We start from the raw sequence: 14657 nt of genomic DNA on the forward strand, positions 1-14657 counted from the left end.
TTGGTATTTATGGTCTAATTAAAGTCTATAAGTTAGAACAGGCTCTTTAAATTACGATTTAAAAGAATCTTAGCATTTTTGTCTCCTCCCAAATCTGTTTCTTAAAAGATTTATCAGTGCTTGATTTTGTGGATCACACAAAACAATATAATATTTTGGTAAATTCCACTTAAATTTATTTAAATGTGAAATGGATTCATTTCTTCATACATTTACCCAAGAGACATAATATTATTTAGGATATTAACTTTAATATTATTTAGGGGATATTAACTAAATATTACTATTTAAAGGATATCAACTTTTCACACTTTGGTGTTCTTTAGGTAAATGAGATCCTATTCCTAAAATCAGCAGCAGTGCACTAGTGTGCACGAAGGATTACAGATGGGCAGGGGTAGGTGGTGATTTTCATTGTCCCCAGTATGCCATGTGAATAGAGTGACGGCACTTCTATGTGTGCCATGGCTTGGAAAAGGTTGGAAAGTATCCTAAGAGTGCTACTTTTACTTGTTGATAAAGAAATTTTTAGCATTTGGTTATCTTTGTGTTTTAAAAATGATGAATATGATATATCCTTCATGTATGATAAAATTCAGGTAACAGTTACTAGCAAACTTGTTCACTCCCACTCTGCCTTTTGTTATGGCCATGTCTTTATGGTACAGTTGCATATATTATAAATAGCATTCGTATGTTAACACAATGTCTGGTGTCAGTCCCCATTTTTTTATTATAACATGTAATCAAAAATATTTCTATAATGCTGATATCATTTTGTAGTAATTTTATTTTAAATAAGAGAATTATTATGAGCAGTTAAATTTATTGAGACTTATATGTTATGACTTACACAAATATACTGTAAAATGCATAATGAGAAAGCAGCTCTGTCATGTCCCCAGACTAACAAGTTTCCCAAAGGAAGTTCCAGAAAGACCTAATTTATAATATTATTTTACTTAAGACAGCTTTACTGTACAGAGCTAAGGTGGGAATTAGACTACTATAGAACTTCACAGAATTTATAAAATGTCTACTTAAACAGGAAGTTCTCAAATATACATCTTCACTATTAAAAACGAACAAAAAAACAAACATCTAGAACTAATGTTAAATGAGCCAAAAATATTTTTCTGCTTTATGTATATTCCCATTTTCCTGATATCAATATTTAGGTAATATGTCCCCATTACTTTTCACATTGCCATTTTTTTGTTGCATTATCCCTTTTGGACCTGCCCCAGAAATTATGGGATTTGTTTCAGTATGTTCTCTTGAAGGTAGCTGTTATCATCTGTACTTCTTTTCACTTAAAATTATACCATAGTCTTTTCTTTTGTAGGATTTTAATTTTTTAATTTACCTAATAAAATGTTTAACAGTAATTAATATCCTATTTGGCAGATTATTAATACCTTTCCAATTTTGTCCAACATCTCAGGTTATAATTATTGGTTACTACTGTCATTATCTCCGTTTTTTCTTCAAATGAGTAATCTAAAAAGTCTTTTGAGATCTGTTTATTTTTTTTCCTAGTGAATAACATCATACGATATACAAAACCACTTGGTACTTTTCATAGGGCTATATGAAAATTGCCATAGATCCATTAACATTCTATTTAAACTTTGAAAGTCATTTTTCTAAAGTCAAGTTCTATTTTTCACATATAGTTGTATTAGTGAACTATGTTTGGCATTGCTATTTTGATTTGGAGCAGCCTGTAGTCTACATTTCTATTTCGTGTCTAATTTAAAAGGTAGGGCAATGCTGGTCCCTCTATCACCAGATGTAGACGCTCTTGGGCATTTGTTCCACTAACATATTAAACATAAAAGATAATGGGCATCACTTGAGAAGCACCACTAGTGCTTTCATATGACAGATTTTTGTGAATATTAAACTTTTACCATCCAAGCACAAAAATACTACTTATATTTTATTAATTGATATTGCCAGAGGACTGTGCCATATTGCAAGCTTGGTTTCAAAGGTAGCATCATGGTGCTATATAGAGGATATGCCATGTTATACCCTAAAGGGTTGTACTTTCCCAATAAATGATTTTCTGTATGGGTTTTATCAGCAGTTACTTTATCCTAATCAAAACTATTTTCTAAATAGAATGGAGTTAATAGTTAATATGTAATTCAGGTATTTAATGTTCTGTCAAATATGGTATTTAACATATGAATGCACATATGTGCTTTGAAAGGGTAAAAAAAATGAAGGAAATCTTACCTAACAAGATTTTTCTATGTAAGCAGTGGTTGGAAAGAGCAAAAATTAATATAAAACATTGGCAGTTTGGGAGTGGAACCGACTCCAGATAATAGGGGTGTTGGTACTTAAGTTTTATCATATGGGTCTGAGCATATTTTTTCTTGTATGAATACTTATTCTAAGAAATGTTCATAGTCTCATTTCATTCATATATTTTACAAATACGGAGTGCCTACAATGTACCAGGTACAGTTGTAGGTGCTAGAGAGATAGTAGTGAATAAGCCTTTCCTTAAACTAAGGTGGATATTGTCTAAGGTTTTCTGGGAACTATAAATTCTGTAAACCACTGGTAGAGCTGTTGCTTGTTCGTCTTCCTCTTTGTCAGCTTTGTAAAATTTCTAGGTCCCAAACTTCATTAAGACTGTACTACTCACTTATTCAATTTAAATTTGAACTATATACAAACAGAGTCTCTAGGAAACAGCAGATATTTGACAAAAGCGAATTTGGACCATTTTAAACGCTAGTCTCTTCCTCCAACATCTTTGTTTAGGGAAAGTGGGAACCCTAGAAAATTACATAAAATATATGATTGTTAAGTGCTTTTAATTTTCTAAGAAAACCCACCTTTGACTTGGTAATCCTAATATTGTCATTAAAATAGCGTAGGCTGTTTTAAGTGTGGCAGGCTATTTTTGATCTTCAGTTATTTTAGCTTAAATTAATACAGCTGCAAATTAAGTATTATGTAATGAATTGCTATGGGCTTTATCATTCAGACAGTAGTTAACTTTTCCAGACTAGTGGAGGATCATTTGTTCTTAGTTAAGTGAAAAGCCTAGTGACTTACAGGTATCTTTGATATCGGTTGAATAAACCATTCACTACATTCAAGCTAATTATACTAAAATCTTTAGAATAGAATTGATAGCTAAAAAATACTAGTGACTTACAGGTATCTTTGATATCGGTTGAATAAACCATTCACTACATTCAAGCTAATTATACTAAAATCTTTAGAATAGAATTGATAGCTAAAAAATAATAATAATATATGAACATACTGCTATTGTATACCAAAGCTTTTGGTAAGAGTGATTTTTGTTTGCTTGCTTCTGTGATGTCAAAATATACCCTAGCTGCTTTTCAGTAAAACGGAATGTGCATAACTCTTAATAATACACTTATTTCTCATTGAATTAAGATTTTAAGAGCATCTCATGCTTTCCTACCTATAGAAATCGTTTTAATGTTAATGAATGTTTGAATTTTGGCTAATATTTTATATGATGAGTAGAGTATTGTTTTCCCCAAGTTTTTGTATAATATAAATGGAATGTTTGGTCCGTCAATGCTAGTGTGAAGAACTTCTCTTTAGCAATTAAAAATGAATCAATCGTTTTAATACTCAAATTGCATTTTGGTCCTAAGTTTTAGAGTAAATTTTTTTCTCAATTAAAACATAGGTCCTGGTGAGCCAAACTTTTCTCTTATTGTTCCCTTAGATCGTGGAGTGCATCGGATCCTTTCTATACCAACGACAGGAGCATCTTGACTCTCTCCACAATGGACTCATCTACTTGTTAACAGGGCAGTAGTACTTTGTGGGAGCCATTTCAACTCCTTTTCTAAAATTCAATATGATCATCCTGGTAATGGTCAGGACTGAAGAGTTACTTTCTGAAATCTCTGGAATCGTTCATACCCACTCAGAGTTACAATGGCAAACAAACAAAAAGGCATCACGTGAACCACTGTCAACCCTCATAATTTTAATCTGAACATGTTAAAATTTGTGAATAAAGAGACACTTTCCATTTCTCGTCTGGGTTATCCCTGTGCTTATGGGACTCCTAATGGCATTTCAGACTCTTGCTAAGGCCACTATATTTTACTATCAAGGTAGAAAAAAGAGATAATCCCTAGTTAATTGTATTTTTAGTATTAGCTTATTGAGTCTTCTATTTAAATCTGCTTCTGTAAATTATGCTGAAAAGTTTGCCTTGAAAACTCTATTTTTTTATTAGAGTTATATTTGAAGCTTTTCATGGGAAAAGTAAGTGTGAATAGTAAGGAATTTTGGTCCCTCAGTGACCCATGTTGTTAATTCATTAGTGCTTTCTAAGTTCATAGAGCAAATTAGGACAATGCATTTCTAACCATTATTTACTGCACTGTGGGTAGTAAACATACCAATACCAAACTCCTCTAAATATACTGTAACACAACCAGTAAAGTTAACCATATACATGCAAAGGGTATATCATATCTTACACGTAAATTGGAAATCAAGTCCGTTCAACAGATTTCAAATTGATGTTTACTAATATTTTATGACAGAATATGAAGTGAGTAAATTAGGTATCATTAGCCTGTTATGATTTAATGTGTTTATCATTGGCTCTTTTGCATGCTTTAATCTGGTTAATATATTTAAATTTGCTTTTTTCCCTCCATCTGAAGGCTCTGTTTATAGTATTTTATGACACTGTTGTAAAGTTCAACTATATCAATAAAAAACAAGTTTGGACAGTATTTAAATATTGCAAATACTTTTAATTATATAAATCAAAATATTACGGTAATTAAATCAATAAAAAGTGAAGAGCCTCTGTCTGTGGCTTAGAATTGCTCTTGCCTTTCAGTAAGCTGGATTTTAGAATAAAGGATTTCAGATAAGAATCCTGTTATTTTTAGGTTAGTATATGTAAGTTGTAGCGGACTGCCACAGTAAAGTGAAATCTGTCCAGGGTTCCATTAGAAGGCATATTTCTAGGTGTGGCTATAGAATGTAAATGAAACAAAGTCTAAAATGCTAAATTTTATGAGGAAATGGCAGCAATAAATTAAAATGCTAAGAATCATTCATTAATCAAGTACATATTACTGTATTAACTCACTGCACTTTGATACTTAATTTCCATCCTGAAGATATCATGTAGATCCATTGTTGTTGTTTTGATCAAAAGTAATGTTGTTTTAAAGTTTGAAAATGATTGTTGGTTTAGAACTATTGCCCAGCTCTAAGCATATAATGATTGTGTACCTAGACATTTTAAACTGTATGGAAATGGTTAAATAAGGTTTTGCCAAATTTTTCCCTTGAGAATATAATTCCTTTTCGTAGACTTATTGTGCAACCCTCCACCCCTTTCCCATTTCATGAATATAAGACTTCTTGAATTGGGCCAATGGGGAAAGATTGTTAGAGTCAAGAATTAAGACTTTACCTTTGTTCACTGGTAAACTATTTTCTTCCTAATGTCACATTTGCCTGTTTCAATGTTAGGATATTAGGTTATGAATTTCAGCCTAAATACTAATTTTCATAAATAGCCCGTCTTTAACTTAGATATTCCAAAGTTGGGTTTAAGAAGAAACTGTTATTCTGCAAATACATTAAAGGGATAATAAACTACAGTATGTACACTCACCAATTCAGTTCCAGAAGAGGACATATTGCAGAAAATATTCAGCAATTTAGTGGAGGATAATTTGCTTTTCTCAGAATGTCTCATAAAGTGTTCATATAAGAAGATGACATTCAGTAGTCCTGCATTACGTCTCCCTTACAGTGTTTTATTTGCCGTCAGCTAAACTGACTACTGAACTACAGGACAGCAGAGCCATCAGGCGGTCTCTGACCAGCTGCAAAAGGCAGGGAGATCAGCTAACATACGTATGGTGCCTACGGTGTGACTGATGTCAGTTTTTGCATTCACTGTTTGAACTTATTTAAGAACTTGATGTAAAAACAAGTAAATGCATCATCCACTGATAATGCTCATCCTACTCTGTTGTTCAAAACCTATTCCACTTCAAGGAAGATTCTTATAATTGTAAGTCAAGGGGTTTCTTCTATTTATTTAAGAAAGTACCAGTGTTGTCTATAAGCTTTCAATAGTTTTCTAGTGGTGAGAGTCATATTGTGAAACTATTACTACATAACCAGTAATCACAGAAAATTTCCCCTTTGCATATTCTTTAAAATTCTTTGGAAAGTACGATGTTGGTAATTAATTTACTCTTATCTGCCAAAACCAGAGGAAGATGCTGCATATGGTATCGCTAGTGGATGGTCTCACATCTGTTTGCCCACTTGCCTTTGCCTGTCTGAAGGCTGTAGCCCTGAAGATAGCAGCAAGCACCAAGTGAGCCTCCAGAACCGCCCATCAGCTGCTTTTGGTGACTCGGCAGCCTGCCTCAGCCTTAGCAAACATTAGGCTCCCCCTAGCAGGTGAGTGTGGGCCAGGAGAGCTACCCGGGCCTACTGGGGGATTGAGAAGAAAAGGGTTTGAATTTCTCTTAAATACCCTCCTCCTTGGATCTTAATCTCCATGATATCCTAAGGCTTCTGGACCTCTTCCAGACTCTGGCCCTGTCCTGAGTTGGAAATTTAAACAGAGGCACATCGCCCTTTTAGGAAATACCTTTACTTAGACCAGGCTCGTTTCTACTGCATGAGACTGAAATCGGGCTTGTGTGTGACACTTGAGACTCCTTGCTGGTAGGCAGGAGTCAAGGCCAGTAAAAAATTTTAAATTAACACCAAAAGTTTTTAAAATACGCTATTCTGAAAAGTTACTGGAGTCTGGGGAAAAAGAAAATGACCCATGTTTTGTTTTTCCTATAAAGATCAATTTGGAGTACGATATAAGCAGGTATTGATAAAACTAACACACCAAAGACTTATATAAAACATGTTTTATTAATTTTGGTCCCTGTTTAGAGACATTTTCATTTCTATCTTGAAATTAGTCATCACTTTTCATAAAAATAAAACATTATTAACAATTTGTTTATATTAGATAACTTGAATGATGTTCCTACAAAAATAGATCATAACTAATGATATGGTTGTAATAATGGTGATTGTTAGATCTTTATGAGGAATTCGTACTGGAGCAACACTTAGTTTAATATTTTGGACCTTAGACACTGTGGCTGTCTAATACAATCCTTTCAATTTTTTCTGCATTTTCAGTAAATTTAGTATATTTATTGTACAGTTCTCAGTAATTTTTTAAAGTTTATGAAATTATATTTATCAAATAAAAATTTTCCTATATAATTAAAAAAGTGGTTTTCAATCATTTAAGCGTGTTAATAAGCCTCTCTGCTCATCACAACCAGCACTGCCAGATTTGTTTCAAGTGAAATTTTACTACATTTATCCTCCATTATAGTACCGGAATACCACTATACCTTTCACTGACTGCACCTTTTAAAAATCTAGAAGTTTTTGGGTTATACAGGTTTTATACATCATCAGTACAGCTCTTGAAAAGGGGCCTGATAGAAATGCATCAACTGTAAAGACTGACACACCTCAACTAGAAACTGGATCATTCATGAATGGCCAGCCAGTGTGCATTTCGAAATGCGTTGGTCCATTGAAAATATGTGCTTTCTTTAAAATATATAATGTATATTTATATATAAAATATTCTAACCTAATGACAATTGTCATGCCTAATGCTTTCTCAGTTGCCAGTTAAAACACAATTGTTTAACCTACTTGTTATTAAAAAGGTTAGCTGTTGTCTTTGCCCAAGTGTTAGTATTTGCAAAGGATGACAATGTAGGATATATAATGTATTTTTCTTTCTGAAATGAAATATGATCCTGGACAAGTCAGTTTATCTAAGCGTCTGTTTTTATTTTAAAAGGAGTTGAAGGTTTAGATGATCTTTAGGATAACTTCAGTTTTTAACTATTGTACAATAGGACAAATGATGTTTTTTAATGGATAAGAAACTTAGGACAAAAAAATTTTTTTGAGCATTTGACCTTAAATTTAGTGAATTCAAAAACAATTTGTTTTATTTTGAAGTGGTGATTCAAAGAACGAAGCTACTACTGTAAGTGGGGATAAGTTCATGTGTCCGAACAGCTCTTTTTGGAAGTGGCAGAGGGCCCTCTGATAAATCAGACTTTTTAATGTAATTTTTTTAAGGTAAAATGGTTTGTATTTGAGTAAAACTTGTAGACAACGAAGCCCACAGAGTGTAGGAGTATATTCTGTCACTCTTTACAAATCTGCACGTCTGTGTAATCCCTGCTCAGGTCCAGATAAAGGACCTTTCCTGCCCAGGAAGTTCCCTTTGCTGCTTCCCCATTGTCCCCATTGTCTTCCTGCCTTTGGCAACCATTCTTCTGTTTCCTGTTTCATAGGTAAGTTTTACCTGATCTTCAATTTCAAAAAAATGGACGTATTCAACGTGTTCATTTTTGCATCTGGCTTTGTTGCTCAAAATGTCTGTGCGATTCATCAATGTTGTTACATATATCCATAATTTGTTTTGCTACTCAGTAGTGTTCAGTTTCAGGAACATCCTACAATTTATCCTTTCCCTTGTTAACTATAAATAACCTGGGTTATTATAAAGTTCTGAACATGCTTTATGGACATGTTTTCATTCCTCTTACAAAATAACTAGAATTGCTGGGTCATAAGGTAGGTTTATGTTTCATTTTATTAAAAACTGCCAAAAAATTTCCAAAGTGATTATATGTGCCATTTTATGTGTATTTGTATGCAATTGAGAATTCCAGTTCTATCTCATGATTTTAATTTACATGACAAATTATGTTTAACTTCTTTTTGCATGCTTATTGGCAATTTGTCTTTTTCTGAAATGTCTGTTCATGTCTCTGGCCATTTTTTAATTAGGCTGCTTGTCTCATTACAGAATGGTTGGAATCCTTTACCTGGGGACCTAAGTCTTTTGTCAGTTGTATGTATGTATTGCTAGCTTTCCCCTCCATCTGTGGTTTACCTATATATTTTCTTCCTGGTGACTTATGGGAGCAGAGGTACTTTGTTTTGATGAAGTCCAATTTTTTTCCTTTGTTATGGTAATGTGTTTTTTGTCTTATCTAAAATATCTTTGTCAATCCCAAGATCATGAAGATACTTTCCTGTTTTCTTCTGAAAGCATTATAGTCTTAACCTTTATATTTAAGTCTATGATCCATCTCAAATTCATTTGTGTGTAGGATGTGAGGTCAGGATTGAGGATATTCCTTCCTCCTAACCCCCCTAAGGGTTATTCTTCATCTCCGTTTAATTCATTTGGTACCTCTGTTTAAAATTAATTGACTGTATATAAGTTTGGGTCTATTTCTGGATTCTCTGTTTTGTTCATTTATCCTTACACCAGTAGCCCACTGTCTTGATTAGTATAGCTTTTTTATACTTAGATTTGAAACCAGGTAGCATAAATTCTAACTCTGTTTTCAAGATTGTTTGTCTATCCTGGGCCCTTTGCATTTCCATATAAATTTTGAAATCAGCTGATCAATTTCAAAAAAAATTGCTGATCTGATTTGGATTTGGATTGCTCTGAATCTAGATCAATTTGAAAAGAACTGATAATATTGAGTCTTCTAATCCATGAGCATGATATATCTCTCTCTCTCAGGAATGTTTTGTAGCTTCACTGTAGACATCTGGCAACCCTTTATTAATAAACTTAAAATGTTGATGGGTTTTGATGCTATGGTAAGTGAAACTTAATTTTCCAATTACTCACTACTTGAATATAGAAATGCAATGAATTTTTGTACTTTTGAGTTTGTAACCTACAACCTTGCTAAATTCATTCAGTTGTTCTAGTATTTGTGTGTGTGTGTGTGTGTGTGTGTGTGTGTGTGTGTATAGAATCCCACTTGCAATAGCATCAAAAAAAAGTACCTAGCAATAAAGTTAACCAAGAAAGTGAAAGATCTTTACAAGGAAGTGACATATCTGTACAGTGAAAACTACAAGACCTTGCTGAAAGAAATTGAATAAGACGAACAAATGGAAAGACATCCCATGTTCATGGATTGGAAGAATTAATATTGTTAAATGGCCATACTAACCAAAGCCATCTACAGCTTCAACATAATCCCCATCAAAATACCAAAGGCATTCTTCACAGAAATAGAACAATCCTAGAATTTGTGTGAAACCACAAAAGACACCCAAATAGCCAAAACAATCCTGAGAAAAAAGAACAATGCTGGAGGTATCACACTTCCATGTTTCAAACTATACTACAGGCCATAGTGATTTAAAAAAATAAAATAAAATCAAAAAAAAAATCACAGTATGGTACTAGAACAATAATAGACATATCAACAAATGGGGCAGAATAGAGAGCCCAGAATTAAATCCCAGAATATACAGTCAGCTAATTTTTGACAAGGGAACCAAATCCACTGAAAGGGGATAGTCCCTTCAACACATAGTGCTGGAAAAACGAGACACACATGAAGAACAGTGAAATCAGAACCCTATATCTCACACCACTCACAAAAATGAACTCAAAATGGATCAAAGACTTAAACATAAGATCTGATACCATAAAACTCCTAGATAAAAAAGTAGGGAAGAAGTTCATCAATATTGGTCATGGCTATGATTTTTTAGCTGACACCAAAGGCACATACAACAAAAGTAAAAATCAACAAATAGGACTATATCAAACTCAAAAGCTTCTGCACACAAAAGACATCATTAACAAAATGAAAAGACAACCTGCAGAATGGGAGAAAATTTTTGCAAACCACATTGAATAAAAGGTCAATATCCAAAATATATATATAGAACTCATACAACTTAATACAAAAAAATACGATTAAAAAATGGGCAGAAGAACTAAAGAAACATTTTTCCAAAGAGGATATCAAAATGGCCAACAAGGAAATGAAAAGATGCTCCTCATTGCTAATCATCGGGAAAATGCAACTCAAAACCACAATGAGACAGCACTTCACTCCTGTTAGAATGACTAAGTATCAAGAAGACAAGAGATAGGTGGTGGTGAGGATGTGAGAAGGAAACCTTCATACATTGTTGGTAACATAAATTGGTCCAAGCATTATGAAAAACAATACAGTTTCCTCAAAAAATTAAAAATTGATCTACCATAAAATTCAGCAATTCCACTTCTGGGTACATACCCAAAGGAAATGAAAACAGGATTTTGACAAGATATATGCACTTCCAGGTTTATCGCAGCATTATTCACAATAGTCAAGATAAGGAAACAACTCAAATGCCTATCAACAGATGTATAGATTTTAAAAAGATGTGGTACATGTGCATAATTGAATATTATTTAGCCATGAGAAAGGTTATCCTGCCATTTGGAACAACATGGCTAGACCTTGAGCACATTGTGCTAAGAAAGGTAAGTCAGAAAAACAAGTACTGAATTATCACTTACATGTGGCTCCTGCCTGCCCTTTGATCTCATGCCACTCTTCCCAGCGCACACTGTTCCCTGCCTTCCCTTCTGTTCCTCAGACTTGCCAAGTTCATTCATGTGACAGGGAATTTGCACTCCTGTTCTCTCTGCATGGAATGTTCTCTGCTAGATCTTCATATGGCTGTCTCCTATTCTTTTGGAGCTCTGGCCTGTTGAACCAATTCAGAATCTCTAGAAGCAGAACTAGGTGGTTAGGTTAAAAATAAACTAAAAAAACTCCAATACACTAAAGTTTGTGAACCAGTGAGCTAAAGTTTCTTTTCCTCATGTCTGTAAGCAAGTTACAGATTTGTTAATGAACCTGGAAATTAAAGGCATTTAAGTATCCAATTCTCATTTTTCTTGTTTCCCTTAGAAAAAAATTTCACATTCAGTGCTTATAGTGATTAGATAAACCCACATTGCTGCAGGCACCCAACAACAATAAATAGGCTTAAAGATGTGCAACATTCTATTACTACATTCCATGGAGAGCTCCAGTCAGCAGCCAGCCCTGTTCCATGAACTCATTCAGGGATCCACGTGTTTTTGTTTTTCATCCTGATGATCTGCCACCTAGGACATTATCAGCACCTGTTTGGTTAAAATGGGGTTTACATGGGTTCTAGCTGACAGGAAGAGAAAAGATAACTTGGGAGTCATGCTGTTTAAGGCATTGGTCCAGAACTAAGACACACCGAATCTGCTTATTCTATCGGTAAGAACTTAGTCATATGGCTACACCTGACTAGAGGCAGGAACCAAGCAACATCTCCAGACAGATAATCACATGCCAGCTAGAACTAACTATGGAACGTAGGGAAGATCAGATTGTGACGGACTCTGCCACAGTGTATGTGGAGCAAGGTTTTATGTAACAGTTTAAAACAAGTTACCCGACACCTATTCCACCAGAGAAGGATCCAAAGGATCAGAGGTAGTTTGATGCATGTATTTCACATGAAGGAATTAAGGAGTCAGAGACTGCTGATACAGAATGAACCCTCATTTGACAGATGTGAAAACGGACTCAGTTGAAACAGACCCACCCTCAAGGTCACAATCATCAGTAGGGGAATCAAGCTGTATCTGTTTTTCTGATACTCGCTGGAATGCAACCATTGAAAAACCACTACGTTCTCAATTCCCACGGTTGCCAACTCTAAGCTAATATCAAAATGTACACATTAAATAAGTGGCTATTCATACAGCCACCTCTAAACCACTTGTGGAACATAGTTGAGTTCATTCCATGTCTCTATCTCATACACTGAAAGCAGTATGTCATTATGTTGAATTCATAAAAATCTTAATGATAAAAAATAAAATCTATCCATTTCTTTCCAAAAATCTTGCCTTAGACAAAAATACTGAGATTTAATAATTCAAAAATTGAAAATTATATACAAAACACAACATGAAATAGCTATTCTACAGTAGAGCGCTAGTCCTTTTTAAGACTTCTCCTTCAAGGGCTGATTGTAAAGGTAGAAATCAGGTTCTACGAACTAGAAGGCCGTAACAAGGTTTAAAAGCTTTGGCATTAAGCCCAGGTTCAGATTTTCACTCTATCATTTATTAGCTAGTTACAAGTTACCCTCTTAGAGCCTCGTTTTTTTCTCATTGTAAAATGGGGAAAATAATAGCTGCGCCTCAGTGTTTTGAAGACTGAACAATATATATTGTTGATAAAATGCTCAGCACAATATAGAGCCTGGTAAGTGCTCAGTAAAGGAAGGCAAAACACCAAAGAGAAGGGGCACTTCACAGAATTTCATTTGTAATGCTTGGACTGCTTTTCAAAATCTCAACACCAATACCAATTCTCTTTTTATGAGAAAATAATGACCAATATCATTCGTTTATCAAGCATTTAATGCCTCCAGATTTCTAGAGTTGGAGAAAGTCAACGATAACCACAATCTCTGGGCGTCTACAGTCTTGGGAACACTTTAGGCACTAATGTCTGCCCTACTTGTAGTAGAACTCCATGGCTACCCTACATAGCTCCGAGAAATTAGATCTCAGAATTACTCTACTGCCTTTCCCCTCAGACTGAGTGGAGTAGCTCCAGACCAATGTTTCCTAATAGTTATGAACAAAGTCATTTTGATTTAGGGTTACTTTACAAGTGACAATCTAAATCCACCTGCTTCCCATCTGTAGGGAGGAGTGGGAAGGATCTGACCAGCGACTTCAGAATGAGGCCAAACCACAGTCAACTCTCACGCACCGTAGTTATGTTCTATAAAGTTGCCACAAATACTGAAACATGGCTTCCAGGGAAAATCAGGGTTAGGTTCCTGTGAGCCTCTAGTCACATCTTCATCAACCAATAAAACATAACTTAGTTTTATGTGCGTTTCTCTTTAAAGACGCTTTATTTCATATACAGAGGGTACCAAAAATATTATACACATTTTAAGAAAGGAAACAACTATTAAAATTACACTGATGGTAACCACTTTGAGAACCCCTTGTAATTGCAGAAGTCAAACGTGACTTGTATTCACCTTTTGTTATATATTGAGTATGCAATTTTAAGTTTTTTCCTTAAAATGTGTACACATTTTTTTGGCGCCCTCTGTATATTGTTGATTCACTAACATTGAACTCCCAGCCCCAGAATTAGAACTCATGCTGAACACAGCTTATCTAACACATGGATTTTCTCTGTAAGGCACATCAGCCTTCTTGCACTCAAGAACACTAGACAGCACTTCAGCACTACCCTTGGGGGCCATTTTAAACACCAAAATCACTGAAAAAGCACAAAAATGTGGGAAACTAAATGTATCACGAAAAAGACATTTGTTTACAGTATAAGAGCTGAAACATGAAGGCAGAGGCATTGTCTCATTCAACCTTAGCTGAGAATGTGCCTGACTGTCAACCCAAAAGTTTTGCCACTGCACATGGCCATGAATGACTGCTGCAGTGCCGCGTTGATTTGGGGGTTACAGATAGATTTTAGTGAATAGGCAAATTCACAAAGGACAGAATCAGCACAGTAAGAATCAATTATATAGGGCCGGCCCGGTGGCTCAGGCGGTTAGAGCTCCGTGCTCCTAACTCTGAAGGCTGCCGATTCGATTCCCACATGGGCCAGTGGGCTCTCAACCAGGTTGCCAGTTCAATTCCTCGAGGACTCCTGCAAGGGATGGTGGGCTCCGCCCCCTGCAACTAAGATTGA

General features: G+C 34.8%; 1 protein-coding gene across 5 annotated transcripts in view; it reads left to right on the forward strand.

Moving 5' to 3' along the window:
• Window positions 1-4763, forward strand: part of ATP11B (ATPase phospholipid transporting 11B (putative)) — a 98867-nt gene extending 94104 nt beyond the window's left edge. For 4 of the 5 annotated variants that reach the window (XR_012494943.1, XM_074328454.1, XM_074328448.1 and 1 more), the window contains one exon: window positions 3734-4763. Coding sequence is in view for 2 of the 5 variants with exons in the window: in XM_074328448.1 (XP_074184549.1) it covers window positions 3734-3815 (82 nt within the window). In the remaining 3 variants the exon portion in view is untranslated. The remainder of the gene's footprint in view (window positions 1-3733) is intronic. The other variant, XM_074328476.1, reaches the window with a different exon arrangement.
• The last annotated feature ends 9894 nt before the right edge of the window (window positions 4764-14657 follow it).

Source organism: Rhinolophus sinicus, linkage group LG01, assembly GCF_036562045.2.
Source record: "Rhinolophus sinicus isolate RSC01 linkage group LG01, ASM3656204v1, whole genome shotgun sequence".
Taxonomy (NCBI): domain Eukaryota; kingdom Metazoa; phylum Chordata; class Mammalia; order Chiroptera; family Rhinolophidae; genus Rhinolophus; species Rhinolophus sinicus.